Source organism: Erpetoichthys calabaricus, chromosome 14, assembly GCF_900747795.2.
Source record: "Erpetoichthys calabaricus chromosome 14, fErpCal1.3, whole genome shotgun sequence".
In the NCBI taxonomy this organism is placed as follows: Eukaryota; Metazoa; Chordata; class Cladistia; order Polypteriformes; family Polypteridae; genus Erpetoichthys; species Erpetoichthys calabaricus.
Window position 1 is genome coordinate 74,008,638 of NC_041407.2, and position 21,662 is coordinate 74,030,299.

Here is a 21,662-nt window from a genome sequence, read left to right on the forward strand (position 1 = left end):
AGAAATTTGCTTGTCCTACCTTCAACAAATATCAAGGTACATGTTAAAAATGCTTAACATATTAACAATACAATATACTTTCAAGGGGGTGAGAGTTATTAAAACAGGATTCAAATACTGAGGCTTACCTTCTTGATTATTGTCACAATATCACCTTTCTTCAAGTCTAGCTCATCTTCAACACTGGCAGTGTAGTCAAACATTACTTTGCATCGTTCTTTACATGGAAAGAGAAAAACTTCTGAAAACTGAACAGTTTCTTATAATGAAGTAGAAAGGACATATAGTATTTCTCTTAAGAACTGCAATTTAATTCAAATCAATTTATTTGTTCACTGAGTAGAGATACAGAGACACCATAGACATTTCTAGCTATAATGCAAAGGCAAGTAATTAAAATATACATGACATCACAAATCAGGTTAAACAGTAAAACAGAATAATTTCAGTGTAATTAAAATAAACAAATCATGACAATGTTAAGTTCATTAAAACTCTAGTTTAGATATGTCTAGATGACTATGAAGAAAACGAAAACTCCTGTCAGCAGCATTCCTGGTGAAAATAAACCTCTGTGGTTCCTTGGAAAGTTATAACTATCAAAGTCACAGTCAACATCAGACAAAGCCCACCTGACTGCCCACCTCCTCTATAATATTACACATATGTGCTGGACACTCAAATAAGAAGATTAAATCTTTTCAGTCTTGGATTTCAGTGCTTCTAATATCCTTGATGTCACTTCCCAAATGCAGAAGTGACAGCTTAGCAAAACAGAAGTGGCACTAAGTGCCATAGCAGGCTGTACAGAACAGAAACAGAATAACACTTATAGTTGTGATATAAACAGTTAACCTGTAGCTCTAATTAGAATAACCTAGACTAAATTAATGATCTTAAAAAGCTGAAGCTGAAAGTGCATCGCTTATTCAAGCAGGCTAATCATTCTACAGATTCCACAGCAAACAGCTGAACCTCCTACTGTCATCTTGAGACTGGAACATATGGTCTGTTGATAAATTCTGATAAGTAAATAGGGCCTAGGTCATTTAACGCTTTATATATACCCAGAAGGATTAAATCAGACCTAAACATTATTGGAAGCCAGTGTAAAGACTTTAAGACATGAGTTACATGGTTGTAATGCAGTGTATCAAATACTTCCTAGTTCTAGTAGAAACACTTGTTGCACCATTTTGAATTTCAGAACGTTATAAACAGAATGACCTGAATGGTCTTTGAAAAGCATATTCCATGAATTCATTGTTCTATAAAAATTCATAAATTAACTTTGTTGTACTCTACATGCTTAAAGAGAATCCTTTTTTCATATATTTTCAAGCTGGAAAAAGTAGATTCACAGAAAGTCTATTAATATATGTGGTAAAAGATTAAGTACTGATTTAATAAAAACTTATGTTTAGGTCATTTAGTACAAATAAAGGATACAACTAAGTACCAACTGTATAAACCACCTACAACTGAACACCAGCAAAACCAAGGAGCTGGTGGTGGATTTTAGGAGGCCAGGCCCCTCATGGACCCTGTGATCATCAGAGGTGACTGTGTGCAGAGGGTGCAGACCTATAAATACCTGGGAGTGCAGCTGGATGATAAATTGGACTGGACTGCCAATGCTGATGCTCTGTGCAAGACAGGACAGAGCCAACTATACTTCCTTAGAAGGCTGGCATCCTTCAACATCTGCAATAAGATGCTGCAGATGTTCTATCAGACGGTTGTGGCGAGTGCCCTCTTCTACGCAGTGGTGTGCTGGGGAGGCAGCATAAAGAAGAGAGACGCCTCACGCCTGGACAAACTGGTGAGGACGGTAGGCTCTATGACATCTGTGGCGGAGCGACGGGTGCTCAGCAGGCAATTGTCAATCACAGAAAATCCACTGCATCCACTAAACAGTATCGTCTTGAGACAGAAGAGCAGCTTCAGTGACAGACTGCTGTTACTTTCCTGCTCCACTGACAGACTGAGGAGATTGTTCCTCCCCCAAACTATGCGACTCTTCGATTCCACCCGGGGGGGTTAATGTTAACATTATACAAAGATATTGTCTGTCTGTATACCTGCATTGTTATCACTCTTTAATTTAATATTGTCTTTATCCGTATGCTGCTGTTGGAGTATGTGAATTTCCCCTTGGGATTAATAAAGTATCTATCTATCTATCTATGAGTGAAAGTGGGTACTGTGTTTTCTAACAGCAACATATAAGAAAAAAAACATTAACAGCATGGGTACTGAGCTCTGAAGGCCAACACCTAACAATCCTAACAATGAAGTACTTTCATCATGTTTCTGTACACACTGTAACCACATTGATAAGTATGAATTAAGCCATACAAGGAAGGTGCTGTTTTAGGTTGTATTATAAAAACTGTTGAATTTAAGTCAAGGGTCGTTATGCTCAAACTACAAAATGCACTTGTAAGACTGCATCTGGAGTATTGTGTGCAGTTCTGGTCACCACAGTACAAGAAAAACACAGCAGCACTTGAAACTGTGCAGAGGAGAGAAACAAAGTGCATCCTAGGACTTTAGGACATGTCCTACTGTGACAGACTCAGAGAATTAAACCTGTTTAGTCTCAAGCAGAGGAGACTAAGTGGGGACCTCATTCACGTATTTAACACTAGAATTACCAGAGCCTACGAAAAAACTCGTAGATCCGGCCCACCTTAAATCGCTTCTTAAAACCCTTCTCACCTCTCCGCCAGCGTCTTTTGTCATCTAAATGTACTGATAAAGACAAGCTGCCAGCAGCCGGCTATTCCATCCCCCCAACGACTTAGAACGTAAACAAGCTTTTCCCAGCTCATGCCTTGATTGATTATCTGGGAGTGAAGTGGAGTTTTAGAGTAGAAATAATAGATTGTTATTTGCAACATACGCATTTCATATGTGTTGCATTTCTACAGTAATCTGTGTAAACACATTGTTAAAACAGAAACAGTTTACAATATTCTAGTAGCAAATGACAAAATGTAGGCATAAACTATATAATGTATGAAGCCTGAAGTCCAAATATCAAAGAAACACTTTCACAAAAAGTACAAAAAAAAAAACCAGCGGCAAAAGAAGCCGCCTTAGTGTGCGACTTTGACACGCATTAGCTATCACTGCTTCCGTGGCGCAACAGTATCAGTTGCTGACTGGGAATCCAAAGGTCGTGAGTTCAATCCTGCACAACTCCATTTTGAGAAGTGTTCTTATTTTCACTATTTTAGAATAAAAAGATACATTTGATTTCAGTCTGTAACAGCCAGTGTAATTTATGATATTTGTAAAGGTTAGCTTTATTTTTTTTTTTTAATTCACTTTTCATTGTCTCAGTCGCGTTCAGGATACTTCCCTACCGCCCCCCACCTGACACTGCTGTTTTCACATAAAGACGCTCTATAGTTCTGCAGTGTATCACAATACATACGACCACGTGTTTTTTTTCCCCAATATTGCCAGTCCCCACGTGTTGCTGTATGCTGTTTCTTTTGTACTCCCGGACATGCAGAGGAAAGCCTAGTAAAGAGCAGTAACTTCAGCGCTACATGCAATCATCAGACACTCCCCATCTGATACTGCTGTTTTCACATAAAGACGCGCTAAAGCTCTGCAGTGTACTGAAGTGTCTGCATGCACTTTTCGTGGCATTATACGTGTATTTTTTGAGCATGCCCATGTAGCTCAAACACAGGAACATATGTTGATGTAAAAGTATAACAAAACAGGTGCACTTTTATTCAAGACTATAACCGAAGAAAAAAGAAAGCAAGTTACAGTAGGCGGTTGATATGACAGCTTGCGTGGTGCAATGCTAAGAACTGCTGATTTCCATTCTGTGCTATATAACTGTTAACATTTGAATCTGATGATTGCATATAGCGCGGTCTTATTCAGTGTGCGCAAGAACATGCAGGTGGCCAGTTGCTGCGTGCTACAACGCACATTTTAAAAAAAGAAAGAGACAAATATATGTGACGTTTTGAAGAAATCATTTTATGACGCGAATAGTACCAATCAGAAAACATCGTCGAAGTAATGCAATATTATTTGAAAACGAACAGCGTCAGATCGGGTGTGAAGTTATACTGGCGCTGTTTGACTCAGATCAGAAGCTGAATAAGCAGAAAAAGCTCCTGTTCTGACTCTAAGTAAAAAAGCATGAATTAATTAACAGAAATAACCGCGATTGACATTTTAAAGATAACAATTTACAGTGCATACCAATTTATAAATTCAATGTCCGTCTGAGGAAAAAAAAAAAAAAACACTTTCTTCAAAGCTGGGAATCGAACTCATGTCTCTATAGCACGACAGGGCTGTTGTGCCCCAAGTCAGCAAACCGTAGCGTTAAGCCACGGAAGCTGTTGTAGCAACCTTGAACTTTTTGTGAAAATGTTTATTTGATGTTTGGACTTCAGGCTTCACAGATTCTATAGTTTATGCCTACATTTTGTAACATTTATTACTAAAATATGAAAAAGTTTCTGTTTTAGCAATGTGTTTACACAGATTACTGTAGAAACGGAACACGCATGGAATGCATGTATTCCAAATGGCGATCTATTATTTTCATTCTAAAACTCCAGCAGTTCAGTCACTCCCAGATAATCAAACAAGGCATGAGCTGGGAAAACTTAGTGAACGTTCTGCGATGGTGGGGGATGGAATAGCCGGCTGCTCGCTGCTCCTCTTAATCGGCACATTTAGAAGACAAAAGAGAGGTGAGAACGGTTTTAAGGTGGGCCGGATCTACGAGTTTTTTCGTAGACTCTGGTAATTCTAGTGTTAAAATCCTCAAAGACATTGATAAAGAAGATCCAGCAACATTCTTTCAGCTTAAGGGTGAATCACATACTTGACGACATCAGTGGAAATGAAGAAGTGCATTTAAGACTGAAGACAGGAAGCACTTCTTTACACAAAGAGTTGCGAAACTCTTCAACAAACTACAGAGACATGGAGTTGAAGCAGAAAGCTTGGCAACCTTTAAGAAGAATCTGGATGAGATATTAAAACAGTTTAGCCTTAGCTAAACAAACAGGCTTGATGGATTGAACGGTCTCCTCTCATTTGTCAAATTTCTTATGTTCACTGCAAAAAATGAAACTTTAACAAGCCAGACAATCTTGAAAAGAAATAATAGATCTTGTTTTTTTTATTTTAAGAATAACTGACTTGAATAGATTTGTATGTGTAAGATATATAATCTCATTTTTAGAAAATTTAACAAGTTAACAAGTTAAACTTTCTCACTATATTGGCAGATAATTTTGCTTGATTCTAATACCTTTTTCTTGTTTTTTATTTATTTTTTCTCATTTTTTCACACTGATTTTTTGCAGGTATTAGAATCAAGCAAAATTATCTTATTTCTTTTCAAGATTGTCTGGCTTGTTAAGATTTCATTTTTTGCAGTGTTCTTATGTAGCTGTCCAGAGGCTGCACTTCAATTTAATAACATTAAATGCTTGCAGAGCTTTTTTCACCAGGAGACATTAAACTGTCACTAACAAGAAGATTTAGTGCTGTTTATGCACTATTACTGGTGAGAAAGCCAGTCTGAAATTCCTCATGTAAATTGTAACAAGTAATTTGATGCTCAGTCAGTGTAACAGCAAGTTTTTAAAGTACTTTAGAAATAGAAGCTTAGTATATTTGAATTAGTCCATAATTATTAGGGTATACCTCAGATGTTTCAATAATTGTCTTGCCATTCTACCAACACCAAGTGTAATGATTTGATCCAATTGATGACTGAGTTAATGAGTGGGGTCTTTAATAATCTGGCAAAATTGCACTGAGGTTAGCAGGCAAGTAAAATGTTTGCTAAAGATTTTCATAAATCTAAGTGAATATTAAATCCCCCCTTAATATTACAGGATCATAACTTATTTAAAAGTTAAATAAAAAAAATGGTCAATTTAGCCTCCAACAATAACTATGGTCCAGTTTGCCTATACATTAGTATTATAATTGTGCTAGATTCTGTTTAAATATTTACTATAACTACTTCAAAGGGTGTGAAAACGAAATCACCTGTATTTTTAGAACAACACAGCACATCACATAAATGTGCCCTCTGTGATCAATATTTCTTGATTTACGAAAGTGACTAAAATCATCCAGGGCTGCTTCAACTATGGGAGTAACATCAGATTAACTAAATCAGGCTACTTGAGTATTTGGTATAAAGTTGTTATCTAAAGGAGGGTTTATTATCAGCAAGTGTATGCTTAGCAAACAACATTGTAAAATGCAAAGATGTTTTCAAACTGGTTTTAAATTTCTATTTTAAATGTGAATCAAGTTACTAATACAGGCACTGTTTTAGACATTACATGCAAAAATCTCTTAGCCCCATTCATGAATTTCACTCATTTAATAACCTACTTAGTCCTGAATAAGGTCGGATTTGGGGGTTTGTACTAGAGCCTATCCCAGCTAGCATATGGTGCTAGACAGGGTACCAGTCCACCGCAGGGCGGGACATACATACACACACACCCAACCACACACTAGGGCCAATTAAGTAACGCCAATCCATGTAATTTTCATGTCTTTTGGGGGGAAGCCAGAGCACCTGGAGGAAACCCACAAAGACACGAGGAGAACATACAAACTCCACACAGGGAGGACCAGGGACGTAAACCCTAGTCTCCTTGCTGCGAGGCAGCAGGATTACCAATGCACCACTGTGCCACCCCTACATTTATACATGTGACTCAGGAAATTGCCTGTTAAACCATTCCAATCATTTACTGAGCTTGGCAAGGTTTACTGCTACCACATGCATTTCCTTGAGTTAGTAACATTCCTAAATATCCTTGGTTTAGGGGACAGAAACCCTATAAATTATACAAAAATCTGTCATCAGATATTGCATCTTCTGTTCATTGTCTACAAGGAAATACTTTAGTGAGCAGTAATGCTTGGGTGCTAAGCTAAGTAAATGTATTATTTTGCTTATTGTATTTATTTATTTGCTTATCTTGTATCACCCCACTCCCAAAGGTATCACGTCCTAGTGAGCTGAACGACTTCCGGCCTGTCGCTCTGACGTCACATGTGATGAAGACCATGGAGCAGCTGCTGCTTCACCACCTGAGGCCACAGGTCCGCCACTCCCTTGACCCTCTGCAGTTCGCATACCAGGAGAAGGTGGGAGCGGTGGATGCCATCATCTATATGCTACACCGATCACTCTCCCACTTGGACAGAGGCGGTGGTGATGTAAGAATTATGTTTCTAGACTTCTCTAGCGCCTTCAACACCATCCAACCTCTGCTCCTTAGGGACAAGCTGACAGAGATGGGAGTAGATTCATACCTTGTGGATCATGGACTATCTTACAAACAGACCTCAGTATGTGCGTCTCGGAAACTGCAGGTCTGACATTGTGGTCAGCAACACAGGAGCGCCGCAGGGGACTCTACTTTCTCCGGTCCTGTTCAGCCTATATACATCGGACTTCCAATACAACTCGGAGTCCTGCCACATGCAAAAGTTCACTGACAACACTGCTATCGTGGGCTGCATCAGAAGTGGGCAGGAGGAGGAGTATAGGAACCTCATCAAGGACTTTGTTAAATGGTGTGACTCAAACCACCTACAACTAAACACCAGCAAAACCAAGGAGCTGGTGGTGGATTTTAGGAGGCCCAGGCCCCTCCTGGACCCCGTGATCAACAGAGGTGACTGTGTGCAGAGGGTACAGACCTATAAATACCTAGGAGTGCAGCTGGATGATAAATTGGACTGGACTGCCAATACTGATTTTCTGTGCAAGAGAGGACAGAGACAGCTATACTTCCTTAGAAGACTGGCGTCCTTCAACATCTGCAATAAGATGCTGCAGATGTTCTATCAGATGGTTGTGGTGAATGCCCTCTTCTATGCGGTGGTGTGCTGGGGAGGCAGCATTAAGAAGAAGGACGCCTCACGCCTGGACAAACTGGTGAGGAAAGCAGGCTCTATTGTAGGCATGGAGCTGGACAGTTTGACATCCATGGCAGAGCGACGGGCGCTGAGCAGGCTCCTATCAATTATGGAGAATCCACTGCATCCACTGAACAGTATCATCTCCAGACAGAGGAGCAGCTTCAGCGACTGACTGCTGTCACTGTCCTGCTCTACTGACAGACTGAGGAGATCGTTCCTCCCCCACACTATGCGACTCTTCAGTTCCACCCGGGGGGGTAAACGTTAACATTATACAAAGTTATAGTCTGTTTTTATCTGCATTTTTATTACTCTTTAATTTAATATTGTGTTTAATTTAATATTAATTTAATATATGCTGTTGTTGGAGTATGTGAATTTCTCCTTGGAATTAATAAAGTATCTATCTATCTCTATTGTATTTAAATCACAATGGTAATTTTAGGACCTAAAGAATTACTACTGTTCCAGAAAACTGCACTAAGCTGAGTTTCCATGATGTGTGTGCCAAAGACCACATGCCCCACTGTCCTCAGTTTCACCACTGCTTCACAGCCACTGTGATGCACTACCAACTGTACAGGAAAGAAAATGTCTGTGAAAGAGTCACATGGCTCTTAACATAGGAGCTTAACAATTTTCAACTTATCTTGGGTGAAGAGGAGCTCTCCTTTTTCAAAATATATCCAGTTACCAGAGAGCTTCTAAAAAGCTAACCTAAGAAAACGAGTTTCATATAGATGCCCAAATATGCCTTTCACTATTCATCACACAAGCCTGTTATGATTGGCTCATTCACACTGAACATTAGCATTTCTTTAATAAGGACACCATGACACTTCATGTATTTTACCCTGGAATATTTTTTTGCCTTTGTTCATACACACATCAAAGCAAGAAATTCCTCAGAATGATGCTAGGTCTCAACCTGGAAACTGTTAAGACAGAAAAATTTCAGTGTAGCCTATAGTTATGAAATGGAGAAAAGGAGCAGTAACGGTAAATATTATAACTTAAGTGCAGACCACAAAACAAAATAGAGAAACAAGCTCAAAGCTTCTAATCACACAGACCCCAGAAGGCAGAACTGCTTAGCGGAAATAAAATGCTAAGTAGAAACAAGAAGGCAGCATTTGCCAAAACAAAATATTTGCTTGGAGCTGAAGACATTCAACAGATCATCCTTTTTAAGACATGCTCACGTAAATGCTGCATATGGGCAGGGAGTACAAATTTACCTGGATGTTTATCATGTCTCTGCAGCACACTGATATTCTGTTGCACCTCAGTCTGGAAAGATACAAATAAAATGCAAAGTGTTTCTGAAACAATTTGTTTTAAAGTGTACAAAAAACACATTGTTATAACTACCATGGGACTAAACAAACAGTTTTAAACAATTTCAATGAAGTTACAATTCTAAAAAGATAAAAAAGTACTGATTCCCATTTAATCTACTTTTAGAAATACTAAGGCAAAAAAGAAATACAAGTCAGTATTGCTTCACAGCTTGAAAGCTCTATTTTCCTTGGGTGTGTCTGCAAAGCACTTACAGTATTATAAATGCTAAAGGCAATTTCAGTGTTATATAATTTGTAAAGAAAACAAAAGAAAACTCCAAAGGCAGAAGTACAGAAATAAATGAAAAAATGCTTACTATTACCTTCTTAAGAGGTTAACAGTAGGTGATCTGAGAGTACTGTGAGTGTTTCTGAACCATTTACCAATCATGAATTTAAAACAATGTCTGTCACAGGCTAATAGCATAGAACTTTAGGAGACTGAAGGGTTCCATGGATCATTCTTAACATTGTCATTCAAAACCACACACAGCAGAATGAAACTGTGTCAACTGGCCTGATTAAGTGAAAGAGTAAACAACAAGAATAACAATAAGAATAAACACAGTTGTCTCTCATTTACTTTTTTGAAATATGGGTGTCCTGATTAGAATGAATTACACAATCTAATATTTGTTTTGGCTGTGGCTTCTCTGGAACTCAGAAGTGGAAAAGCAAAACACCATAATACAACATCTCTGATACCCAATGAATTCATTTCAGGGAGACTTGTGGGGTGGATCATGTCCTGGCAGTATTCTGTTCTAAAGCAGAATCCAGTCCTGGAAAGGGTCTCAGTCCACTACAGCAGCAACTTAAGTATACACTCACATACATTAAGAACTAAAATAGACTTGATAATTAACTTAACTCTCCTACATTTTTAAGATGGTCAAAGAAAATTAGAGATACTGGAAGTAAACCCATGCTGACAAGTGGAAAATTTACAAACTCCATGCAGACGGTGACTGTATACAGGATTTAAAACTGGGATGTTGGATCTGTGAAGCAGGAGTGCTAACCACTACATGACCATGCTGCCTCAAAGGTGGATCAAGTTAGTATGAAAAATAGATCAGTAAAGGCACAAATTTAGATGCACAAATTTTTCAGAACATGTCAAACTGATCTTCATTTAGAGAATCCTATTGTGTTCAATGCATAAAAACCGATTCGTTCAATTGAACTTGCAAACAATCGTAAGAATGAAAGTCTAACAATAGAAATAAACACGACAAAAAACAGACCGTGGTGTGTACACTGAAAAAGATCAAAAGACAGATGAGGATAGTCAACAAAATGAGAAAAGTTGCAAGGTACCCTTGGTTATCAGTGTCGGGGAACGTTACTCTTAAAAGTAACTTAGTTACACTACTCATTACTTACAAAAAAGTAACTAAATAATTTATATAGTTACTTGGAGGCAACACTGGAGTCGACGTTGACAGGACCTCAATGAAGATAACCACTGGATGTATGTAGGATCACATTGCATAGCTAGGCTGGAAAAACCTGGTAAACCCGATTCCTGAAATCTGATGCTAATTTAGCCATCTTAATGTTACTGCCGCTGTGACTTTTATGAGGAAAGAATCTGTGAAAATGGACGCAAGGATGGATGCATGCTGGGTGGAGAAATAAATGACTAAAGGGATAAAAAAGTAGGTTGATATTATTATCTCTCAAAGCCAATGTGCAATTATACTATGCAGACACCTGGTAACATATTAAGTTTGGTGGAGGATAAGGTCATATAATGAGAGAAAAGAGCACACTGGAGCAAACAAGGTCTCCTTTATAGCAAATGAAATGATGTGTGCAATAGTAACTGTTTCAAAGCATAATCAGGAGCCATCATGAACAATATTGTCAATCCATATGTAGAAAGTGTTTTTCAGCCTTCTTATTTGATACATACATGAAAACATACATTTTTCTAACAGGAGGTGACCATTCACTTCATTGGGTGAGTTTGATAGGCTGATATCGGAGATGTTCCTTTAAGCTTATCCTGACAGTTTTTATTACCTCATAGAAAATTTCCATTTTCCTAGCCCTTCACAAACAGTTAAAGCTCGAGTGACACTGGAAAAAAAAAAAAATCAGAAAATGCCACTTTTTTCTCCATCCTCATTGCTAAGTTCAAAAGAATAACATTTAATGAGAATAAATAAAAACACCCAAACATTCAATAGGATAATGCCTCAATGAATTTTTTGTTAAAAACATTCTTCTTACTTCCGGTAACAAATATATTTGTATCTACTGTCAACTCTGGACTGGCATACTGTAGACGGTGCCAGTCTCTTAAATATGTCAAAAATGTGCTAATTTGGAAACAGGTACTCGGCTCCAAAGCCATTCTCGTATTATATGCAGACAAGCCTATTTCTGTCAAGGAAGAATGGGAAACTATCAGTACTTTAAAATAAAAAGTACCACCCATCAATTTTAGTCCCTTCCACTGCGGTCTTTTCTCACCGAGAGAGTGAAAATTCATATTCAGTAAGCAATTTTTATTTAACATTATTTGCACAGGGTAGTACTGTAATATGGCAGCTAGCAATATCTTGGAAAGCACTTGTTATCTAGTTTTCTGGATGGCTGACAGCTGTGTTGAGTTTTCATGGTCATCCATGAGTCCAGAGTTTTATGCTGCCAGGTTACACTGATGTTGTATGCTCGTGTACGCTCTGTAATGGAACAGTAACCACTCTTGTTACGCTTTCACTTCACACACAAAGTGCATTAGTGGCCACACAAAGGGCAAATGATAAAAATATAGGCTTCAGCTATTTGATGCATCTTTACTAATAAGGAAGGATGTTATTTTTGTACTCATAAAATAAACTGCAGCTAGAGATATGATTGTGCAATATACCAATACGTTGAGCAGGTTCTTAGAAGTGAGAATTATTCAAAAGTTCTTGGTGGATCTTAAAGCATGTAGCTATATTATATTAGCTATAATAAACTAATGATACTAAGCTTGGGTTACTAATTATTTCAAAGTGGAAATGTATGTTCAGCTACTTTATGATGCTTTTGAATTGCACAACGAAACAAATAATTCTAGCCTCACAAGAGGAGAAAGTTTAACACACTTACTTCTTTCACTTCTTGGTTATTTATTGCTTCGGGAAATTTCGGTCTTGACTGTTTTGAAGAGTCATTCAGTTCATTGTGGATCAGAGGTGAAAGTTCTGTAATCAAGACTTTAACATATTAATATACTGATACCCACAATATTGAATGTACACTATATAAAGAAAGAGACACGATTCATATTTTATTATACATAACGCAGGTTTACTTCTTTGATGGCCTGGTGTCTCGTGTAAGGTTAGCTCTTATGTTGTGACTAGTGCTGCCAAGAAAGACTGAATTCTCAATATAATTTATTCATCATTCATGTTGTCATAAACAGAGATTTATTGTACTGTTAAATTTTATTAATTAAAAGCAATAACAGAATTTCCTTGATGGAGAACACTGCATAGCTCTAAGATGGATGGCTTTCAACTGTGAAGGGCAATAACGGATCTGTCTAAGTGACACTTCCACAATCATAATTTAGACTAAAATCATCTCTCAATGTTGGACAAGCCAGCCTCCAGTGCATGCCCGAGTCCATAATTGATTTAAACATTTAGGGCACTTAACCATAACAAAGTCTTCCAACCAGAACATATTTGACCACTGCTTCACAAAGAGATACAATTATGGTGCCCCACAACAGTTAGAATGCTTGCACACAGGAATCTCCTTGAAATAGTTCATCCACCCATCAATCAGTTTTCAAATCCACTTAATCTAATTCAGTGTCATGGGGATTTTACACAGCCGAGTCTGTCAGCACTTGGCATGGGACAAGAATCAATTCAATTTTTGTTGTGGTAACAGTCCATTAAAGGGTAGATATACATACTTATTTATACAAAGCCAATCTGAAGAGACCAATTAATCGAACACACACACATCTTTAGGGTAGTGGAGAAAAGAACATAATGAACTGCAGACAGGCAGTAAAACTGAGACAGGACTGGAATGCAGAACTCCAAAGCTGTAAGACAGCAGCACAAATCACTGCATGAATAGCAGCATCCAAATACCACACGTGTGATTTTCTCTGCAAGTTCCAAAAGTGTCCTAGAAAGGTGTTGGCATCTTTCAACCACACAAATTCAACAATAACCAATACCAGCACAGAGAAGGGGCACATTTCTTAGGGATGAGGATGCAGGTATGCCACCTCTGTGAATGTAATGTTACATTCTAAATTTGAATCTCCCAACAGTCACCATTAAAAAGTGGAGCTTTGACCTGTGAAGGCTCCAAGATATCAGACAAGAGAGCAGAAATTTCCTTTCTAAGCACAATCTGGTAAGCCACTTCCTGGGACTTTTGTCCCTCCATACAAAGCAATGCAACCTCATAAACGCTGATCTACATGACATGAAGGAGGGTGACTTAAACTAAACTCAAATTACTTGGTATGTTTTCAGGGCACACTCCTCCTGCATGTACACACTTGCCCCGTCAAAGCAGAAGTGATAGCATCCCTGAAGCATCAAATTCTTTCTGGAGGCACAGGACAACACAAGTTTGCTCTACTCCTTTTTTGCAAAAAAAAAAAAAAAAAAGTCTCTTTCTTAAAAAATCATTTAAAGCAAAGAGATGGCACTGTAATGTATATCACGGGCTACTTTGACAAAATATTTAACGTCGTTCATAGTTACTCTAAATGCTAATGAGAGAATAAAATAATAAACAAAAAAGACTGAATATTTTCTGACTAAATTTCACAGTAAAGATAGCCTTTGAACAGTCAACTGTTGAACAACCATCCTGATTTCCATTAGATTTTTGCAATTTAGAGTAATTTGATTTGTTTTCTCAAATTCAAATCTGTTGACAGTTCTTCAGATCTATAACCTGTTAAGGTAGCTTGTGTCAGAATTATGTGGTTATTTATTTATTTTTTCTTTCCGTCTGTAATAATTACTTTCTATAGTATCAAGGTCAGGAATAGATAGATAGATAGATAGATAGATAGATAGATAGATAGATAGATAGATAGATAGATAGATAGATAGATAGATAGATAGATAGATAGATAGATAGATAGATAGATAGATAGATAGATAGATAGATAGATAGATAGATAGATAGATAGATAGATAGATAGATAGATAGATAGATAGATAGATAGATAGATAGATAGATAGATAGATAGATAGATAGATAGATAGATAGATAGATAGATAGATAGATAGATAGATAGATAGATAGATAGATAGATAGATAGATAGATAGATAGATAGATAGATAGATAGATAGATAGATAGATAGATAGATAGATAGATAGATAGATAGATAGATAGATAGATAGATAGATAGATAGATAGATAGATAGATAGATAGATAGATAGATAGATAGATAGATAGATAGATAGATAGATAGATAGATAGATAGATAGATAGATAGATAGATAGATAGATAGATAGATAGATAGATAGATAGATAGATAGATAGATAGATAGATAGATAGATAGATAGATAGAATTTAATTTCTGACATTTTAGTATTCATTTTCATTTCCTAATGCTTTGATAAGGTATTGTTCTGAAATGTTTTAATTGTTGCTGTCATTTTGTGTCCATGCACATGGCCAAGTTATATGTGGCACTATAAGAAAGGTAGCAAGCACAATGAAAAAACTCCAAAAGTTTGAACAACAAATGGAAAGACTTTGTTAGAGACTAGCACTCAAGCAACAACCAAAAAAAACATTTTAGGGAAAGAAAATCCGTTTTGACTTGTGTTTCATGTGTGACTTTTATCTCGGTTCAGTCCTAATAACATGAAAACAGATAAATAATGAATTCAATGTGCTGACTCTGACGACTGACTATTTTCGCTCCAACTCCCAAGATAAATTTGTTCCCAGGGACTTCCAGCATATTTGCTTGGTAGAAGATAATCATAGCTGTTTTCTCCCCTCATTAATGTCAAATTCACATTTATCAGAATAGCAGCATTTCACCTTGACCTTCTTCTTCACATATGTAATTGTCAGTTAAATCCCCACCTTTGAGACATCAATCAGAGCACTCCCAATATAAAAAATACACATACATGCTTTCACTATACTCTCTATGAAAAACACCTTAAAATGGTTTTAATTTCAAAAGGCACTATAGCAAATAAGTATTTTTTTTTTTTTTTTTTTCTTAAGAGTCCCACCTTTAGCCACTGCAATTAAGGCCTTAAAATTCTTCCTGACATATTACATTTTCTGAAAAAGTACTTAAGTATGCAGTTTTAGTGACTTAATCTTTATTCCATCCTCTTTATACTGACCTTTCTACTAGAGCTTATGAATTTTGTTTATTTTTTCAGACATGCTACTTCCTTGTAGTGCTTACTGTGTTAACCAACTACGTTTTGCATTCTTTCTATAATGGTCTGGTCACATCTTAGATGGTGTATCATCCCCAGTGCCCATAAAAATAAGGCAATGTACGACAATCAGCATTAGTGCATCTTTAGCAGATCCTCTGATAGGAGTGCATTTTTTGATGTAAGATACAGTGCTATCGAACTTCATTCTGAACAGCCAAATTATCTCTGCCTGATGAGCATGAGCAGCATGAGGCCGACTATTGTCTCGCCATCATTTTCCAATGCTGATTATTATAAAGAGCTCTTCCTTGTTTAGATCAGCGAGTCCCTGAATAGACTTCAACATAATTTCATAGATAATATCACTTTCTATTTTTTCCAGACAGTTGGACAACTAGCAGCAAGTTGTCACCCTAGCTATTAAATTGGTTATGTGTAGGGAAGGCCATTCTTTTTCTCCAGGCCATTCTGATTTGTACAGTCTGTGAAGATCATGAACCTTTCGTAGCCAAACTGACATCTTCTCTCTCATAACATTATAAGTGCGTTTTTTTCAAGTTTATCCCTTTTTTCTGGATATTCAATAAACAGACATAAATTGCTGTGGTACGGTATCCATCGGGAAAGTGACATGAGCAGAATACACCACAATGATTTATAAACACTGTACGCAAGAAATATATAAAGGAATTTTGAATAACTGATTAAAAAAAGATATTAAAATTTATTTACAGAATATATTTCAGAGCTGTGAAGTAGCAGCTTGGCTTTTCACCTAATTTTTGCTTTTTTTTTTTGGTTACATTTTGTTAGTCACAAAACTAATTACAACTGGAATGCAGGAGTGATTCACAAGCTGTATAAATAAATAAAAATAAACACTTTTTTTATTTACAGTCTTTAATCTTTTGATATTGTAGGCTTACCCTTGACAAAATTTGATGGAAAGGCCCCCATTTTGCTATCTTTTTTCCCCAGCCACCAGCCATCTTCTATCTGTTTAGAAATAAACACTACTGTGAGACATGAAAACCAAGCAGTAACAAATTTGCTGGAAGAAAAATCAACTGTATTTGATTTACATTGTTATTGTTATAATGTACATTCCACATGAGCACCAATGGAGCTTTCACTTCATCATTTTAATTATGTCAGAATTTGAGTGTACGTGAAAGTTACAGGTCAGAAATGAAACTGCACTAAATCTACTTACACAATGTCAAGAATCTTCTAACATCCAACTCTGAATTCAATACAGGCAGTGAAACTTCACATAAGCAGCCACAAGTTACAGTTCAGTGTGAAGTGAATGGAAACACAAGTACAGTATGTGGGTGGATTTGGGGGCTTGAGTGGCAGGGGTTGGGTTTTCATTTCTGAACAGTTCAATTATATATTGTTTTTTTAGCCCACATTACTTATACAAACCAGCTATATTTGGCCAGGGCTATCCTAGTAGCATCAGATGCACGACAAGAACCAGTCCTGGATAGGTCACTGGTCTGTTACAGCGTCAACTCTTGTATACACTCACTAAGGCTTAATCTAGAGTTGTTCATTAATCTTACACACACGTCCTTGAGGTGCAGGGTAAAAGTTAAGCACAAGAAAGAAATCCACACAGGCATAGGAAGAACATGCAAGCTTTAGACAATCAACGACCAGAGTGTCATCTAAACTGAGAATGCTGGACCCACTGGGCAGTAGCACCATTAAATTCAACAACCCCAATGCCCTATATCTGGGGGTTACAAGGGGAAAAAAAATCAAAATTCTTATTTTATTTTGGATAACAATACTTTACTTTCTCTTAAGACCATGTCACATTAGACACTTTTTCCAGTGATTTTCAGTTACAGCCTTCAATTAATGTATAGAGAGTCAGAGGCAGTCAGCAGCACAATAATCCCATGAAGTCCACAATTCTCTCCAACAAAATCAAATAGTTTTGGGCTTGGTGTGCATGATAGTTGACCACCAATGAAAGCTCATCTGGAAATAAAATGCATAGGATGCAGCGACGAGTAAAAAAGTACCATGGTTGTTTTGGATCTCTCAAACAGAATAGAAACTTTTCTATCTGAAGTCTCATGTTTTATGTACCAAGACAGAATGGGGAGAAAACAACAAGGGCAGAGATTAAAGCTGAAGTCACTGTATCTGTATCTTTCGCACAGTACAGGCTCAGTCAGGCAGCTGGGTGTCAGAAAAAGGGGTGAGCAGGATTGTGTTGGAAAGTCGGCACACAGTCAAGAAGGTTGACATGCCCAGCAGCTCAGGAGGTGCAGTCAGTAAGTCTGACATACCCTATGACCAGAAGTCATGTATTGTGACATCAGCTTTAGCAATAGTACTGTGCATTTTCAAACTGATTTTGTTTTACAAGTGTCCAACAATTGGTGCTGGTTCAAATGAGTTACTTCTCCTAAAAAGTGATTCCATTAAGCTATATGGCCGAAAGGAAAGAATATGTGAAACCTACCTCAAGTAAAGTTTTCAGTTAGCAGTTCTAAATTGATTCCATTTAAGTATGAACGTGGGTATGTAGGAGTGTGGGGCTTGCGAGAACAGCCACCCCATGTAATCCTCCCAGGATAGGTTCATGTTCCATAAAACCCAGAGCTGGTTTAAGCATGTATGAGGAAAGTATGTTATGTATCTCTAGTATGAAGCCATATTCATAGCACCATCCACCCATCCATTTTTAATCTAGATTAATCTTATTAAAGTACATAAAAAAATTAAGTATATTTAAAGTTTTCAGGAACATTAAACACATACACTTGCTAGAGACTTTGAGATAAAGTATATCAAATCAAATCAAACAAGAAAACCTGCTACACTTTCTCCATTGTCTTCTTCTTTGCATTACAGTATCAATGCAATTTTATAGCCATAAGTACTGTATAACACATTCAAATAAATCACTGCTTAAAGGAAATAAAACACATGGACATAGAGACAACTGCACCACACTAATGTGTAGAACAAAAAGTAAAAATTCAATTTCATTGATAAAAATTTGATTTAAATATGTTATGATTACATTGTGTTTATACAATAACTGGCATGCAGGTAACATCTACCTTTCAAGTTATTTCCAAAAATATGCATACACAATATGCAATTCAATGTTAAAGATCTAGACAAGTTCATTGCAAGTGAGAATGTACAATAGTTTGTAAACTTTCTCTGAAGATACAAGCAAAGATTGTAATAAGTTATCTATAGAAACAATTTTAATTCAAACAGCAAAGTAGAATAAGCTCAAATAGTATATGTGAAGCAATACTAGGAAATATTACTTATAGCTAGCTTTGTCAGCATTTATTTATTCATTAATTTTATTTCCGAATGGTCATTTGGAAAGAGTGCAAGTTCTTTATAAGGCACACTAACTTGCACACTCATAATCAGTCCTGTTGAGACCAATTTTACAATCACCAGAAGCACATACAAGACTCCAAGGTGTAAAATAACTGCAAAGGCATCTATAACCTTTTAGTACTAATAATGCATGTATCATCAAAACCACTTAATTCAATTCACAGTTATGCAGCCCAGAGCCTATCGTGCCAGCATGGTAATCACAGCAGGAACCACAACCACAAGGGCTGCCAGTTCATTATAGGGCCAACTCCAGTTTATGTAACATAACATGTCTTTCGGATATGACTGTAGAATCAAAGTACCCAGAATAAAATTCATAGATACATGGGAAGCATACAGATAGGCAGGATGCAGGCTGGGATTTGTTCCCGGGAACCTGGGATTTTGAACCAGCCTGCTTACCTCCAATCAGGATTTAGCCTTTAGTTAGTTTGAGGTAAACATTGTAAGCACACCTTAAAACTTCCATTCAGAACATTCAACAGTTAACATGATTGTCTTGGAAACTATTGTCATGGAAATGTTGCCTTACCTCTTTGACAAATTCCACCTTCTCACCCACATTTAACTCAAGCTCATCCGGATTCTGCGCAGAATATGCAAATACAACTTCACACAATTTTGTGACCTTTTTCATGGACTTTGCTGCAAAAATAATTTAGTTTAAATATGTTTCAGGAATGACTGCTTTATGCTTTAATAATTTTGCAATTTACTTTTTAATAATGGAATTCTAAAAATCAGTTATCTATATAAACAAACCAAAAATGAAAGCAGACTAAAGAATTATCCCCCCCCCCCCCCCCCCAAACATCTGAAAGACTTATTTTGAACATGGTGTAATCTGAGATGCAGGACTTCAAGTGCCATGAACAGCATTGTGTAGACTTACCATCTTTGTTTGCTGATTCTTTCCTTTTACCCCAGCAGCACCAAAACATTAGAGAGACTAAGAAGAACATGCAGCACACCAGTGAACTGGTCAGAGTCTGCCATACAATGGCAGCTTCTACGGTGGACAGCGTGTAGACCACTTCCCTTCTGCCTTTGCACTTCCTTAATCAGTTCACTCACGCCTTACTCCGTGACGGTAGTACGTGGCTTTAATGTGGTTTGCTATTGTCTCATTAAGTAAACATCCATTTCGAGTTTTATTTTTGTTTCTTTGCAGTTAACTGTATAATACCCACATTAATTTCCACAGAATTATGTCTTTTTTAATGACTTTATACTGTAAAAGTACAGTCAGGGCCCGACTTGGCTTACAGTCGAGGGCATTCCAAAAGAGAGGACAGCACCATCCTGCCCTGAAGGGATACCAACAAAAAAATGAAAACATTGTTTGGAATAACTATTCCAGGAGAAAACCAATAATAGGAGGACACTAGGGAATGCAGGACAAGAGGTCACACATTCACCACTCACATAACTAGAAGTTGCAGGAATTGGCTGCCTATGTTTAGGCATTGTGAGGTTAACTATAAATGGACCAACAGGAAATTAGGGGCTACAATGGGACCTCTGGATAGATGACTCCACAAGCTTTACTATGCTAGTTCTGGCCTAGAAGTAATTCAGATGCTACTGGAACTGACCCCAGACATATCACTACGATCACATTTAATAGGGCTCTGAATAAAGGTATGTGGAGATAGGAGACACGATAAAAGTGCGAGCTAAAGGTTAATCTGGTAGGAGGAAAAAAGGTCAGTGGTGTTTCAGAGAGAGGTAAGAGAAAGCACTTCTTGCTTCTTGGAGGGGGAAAGAGAGTCAGCAACTCCACAAGTAAGTCAGAGTCTTTCATTTGGATTAGGGGACTATGTTTTGCTATGTTGTTACTGTTGTGTGTTCTGTTACTAGTTTCAATTCAATTACTATTGCATATTTGTTAGTCTAGATCAGGGATCTGCAAAGTTGGTAATAGAGGTCTGTAGTGGCTGCAGGTTTTGTTCCAACCCAACATCCTAATGAGAAGTCAACTTTATTGTTCAAGCAAAATTTTTATGCTTCATTCTAGTTGTCTCCTTGATAAAATCACACACCCTTCGGTACTTACTTTAGTCTTAAATACAACAGTTGCACTCATTATTTCAAATTGCTCCTTATTGGCAATGAAAACGACAAATGGACCAGCAGCTCTCCATCTAACTTGTTTCCATTTACAAATGTGTGCATTCATCATGAACTACCTGGTTTGATAAAATATTTGTGACCATTTGGAAGGAAACTGAAGATAAGAAAGTGAAGGTCTAAGAATTACTCATTAGACAACAATTCATTATGAAGAGATCTCTGGAAGGGAGAAAAAAAATCTGACCTGACATGACAAAATGAAAACACAAGCAAATCATAAACTTAAATAAGATACGTTTTTGGCAATAATCGGTTTCTGATTAATGAAACAAAAAACCTGCAGCCATTGTGGCCCTACAGGACAGACTTTACAGACTGCTGTCTACATAAATAAATCACTTTCATTTCACCTGGACATCTCTAAGTTTAGGTTGCCTTGAGAGTCCTCCCAAAAAGCACAAAGAAAGAAGCAAATCCCTCAGCTACTCATAACTCCAGAT

General features: G+C 37.2%; 1 protein-coding gene across 3 annotated transcripts in view; it reads right to left on the reverse strand.

The window, feature by feature from the left end:
* Nucleotides 1–21,662, reverse strand: part of sh3d21 (SH3 domain containing 21) — a 101,091-nt gene that overhangs the window by 70,603 nt on the left and 8,826 nt on the right. For 2 of the 3 annotated variants that reach the window (XM_051919093.1, XM_051919092.1), the window contains exons 4-8: nt 19,622–19,729; nt 16,626–16,695; nt 12,402–12,496; nt 9,192–9,243; nt 129–217 (exon numbers count right to left, since the gene is read on the reverse strand). In XM_051919093.1, coding sequence (XP_051775053.1) covers nt 129–217; nt 9,192–9,243; nt 12,402–12,496; nt 16,626–16,695; nt 19,622–19,729 — 414 coding nt within the window. Of the gene's footprint in view, nt 1–128; nt 218–9,191; nt 9,244–12,401; nt 12,497–16,625; nt 16,696–19,621; nt 19,735–21,662 lie in introns of all 3 variants that reach the window. The other variant, XM_028819839.2, reaches the window with a different exon arrangement.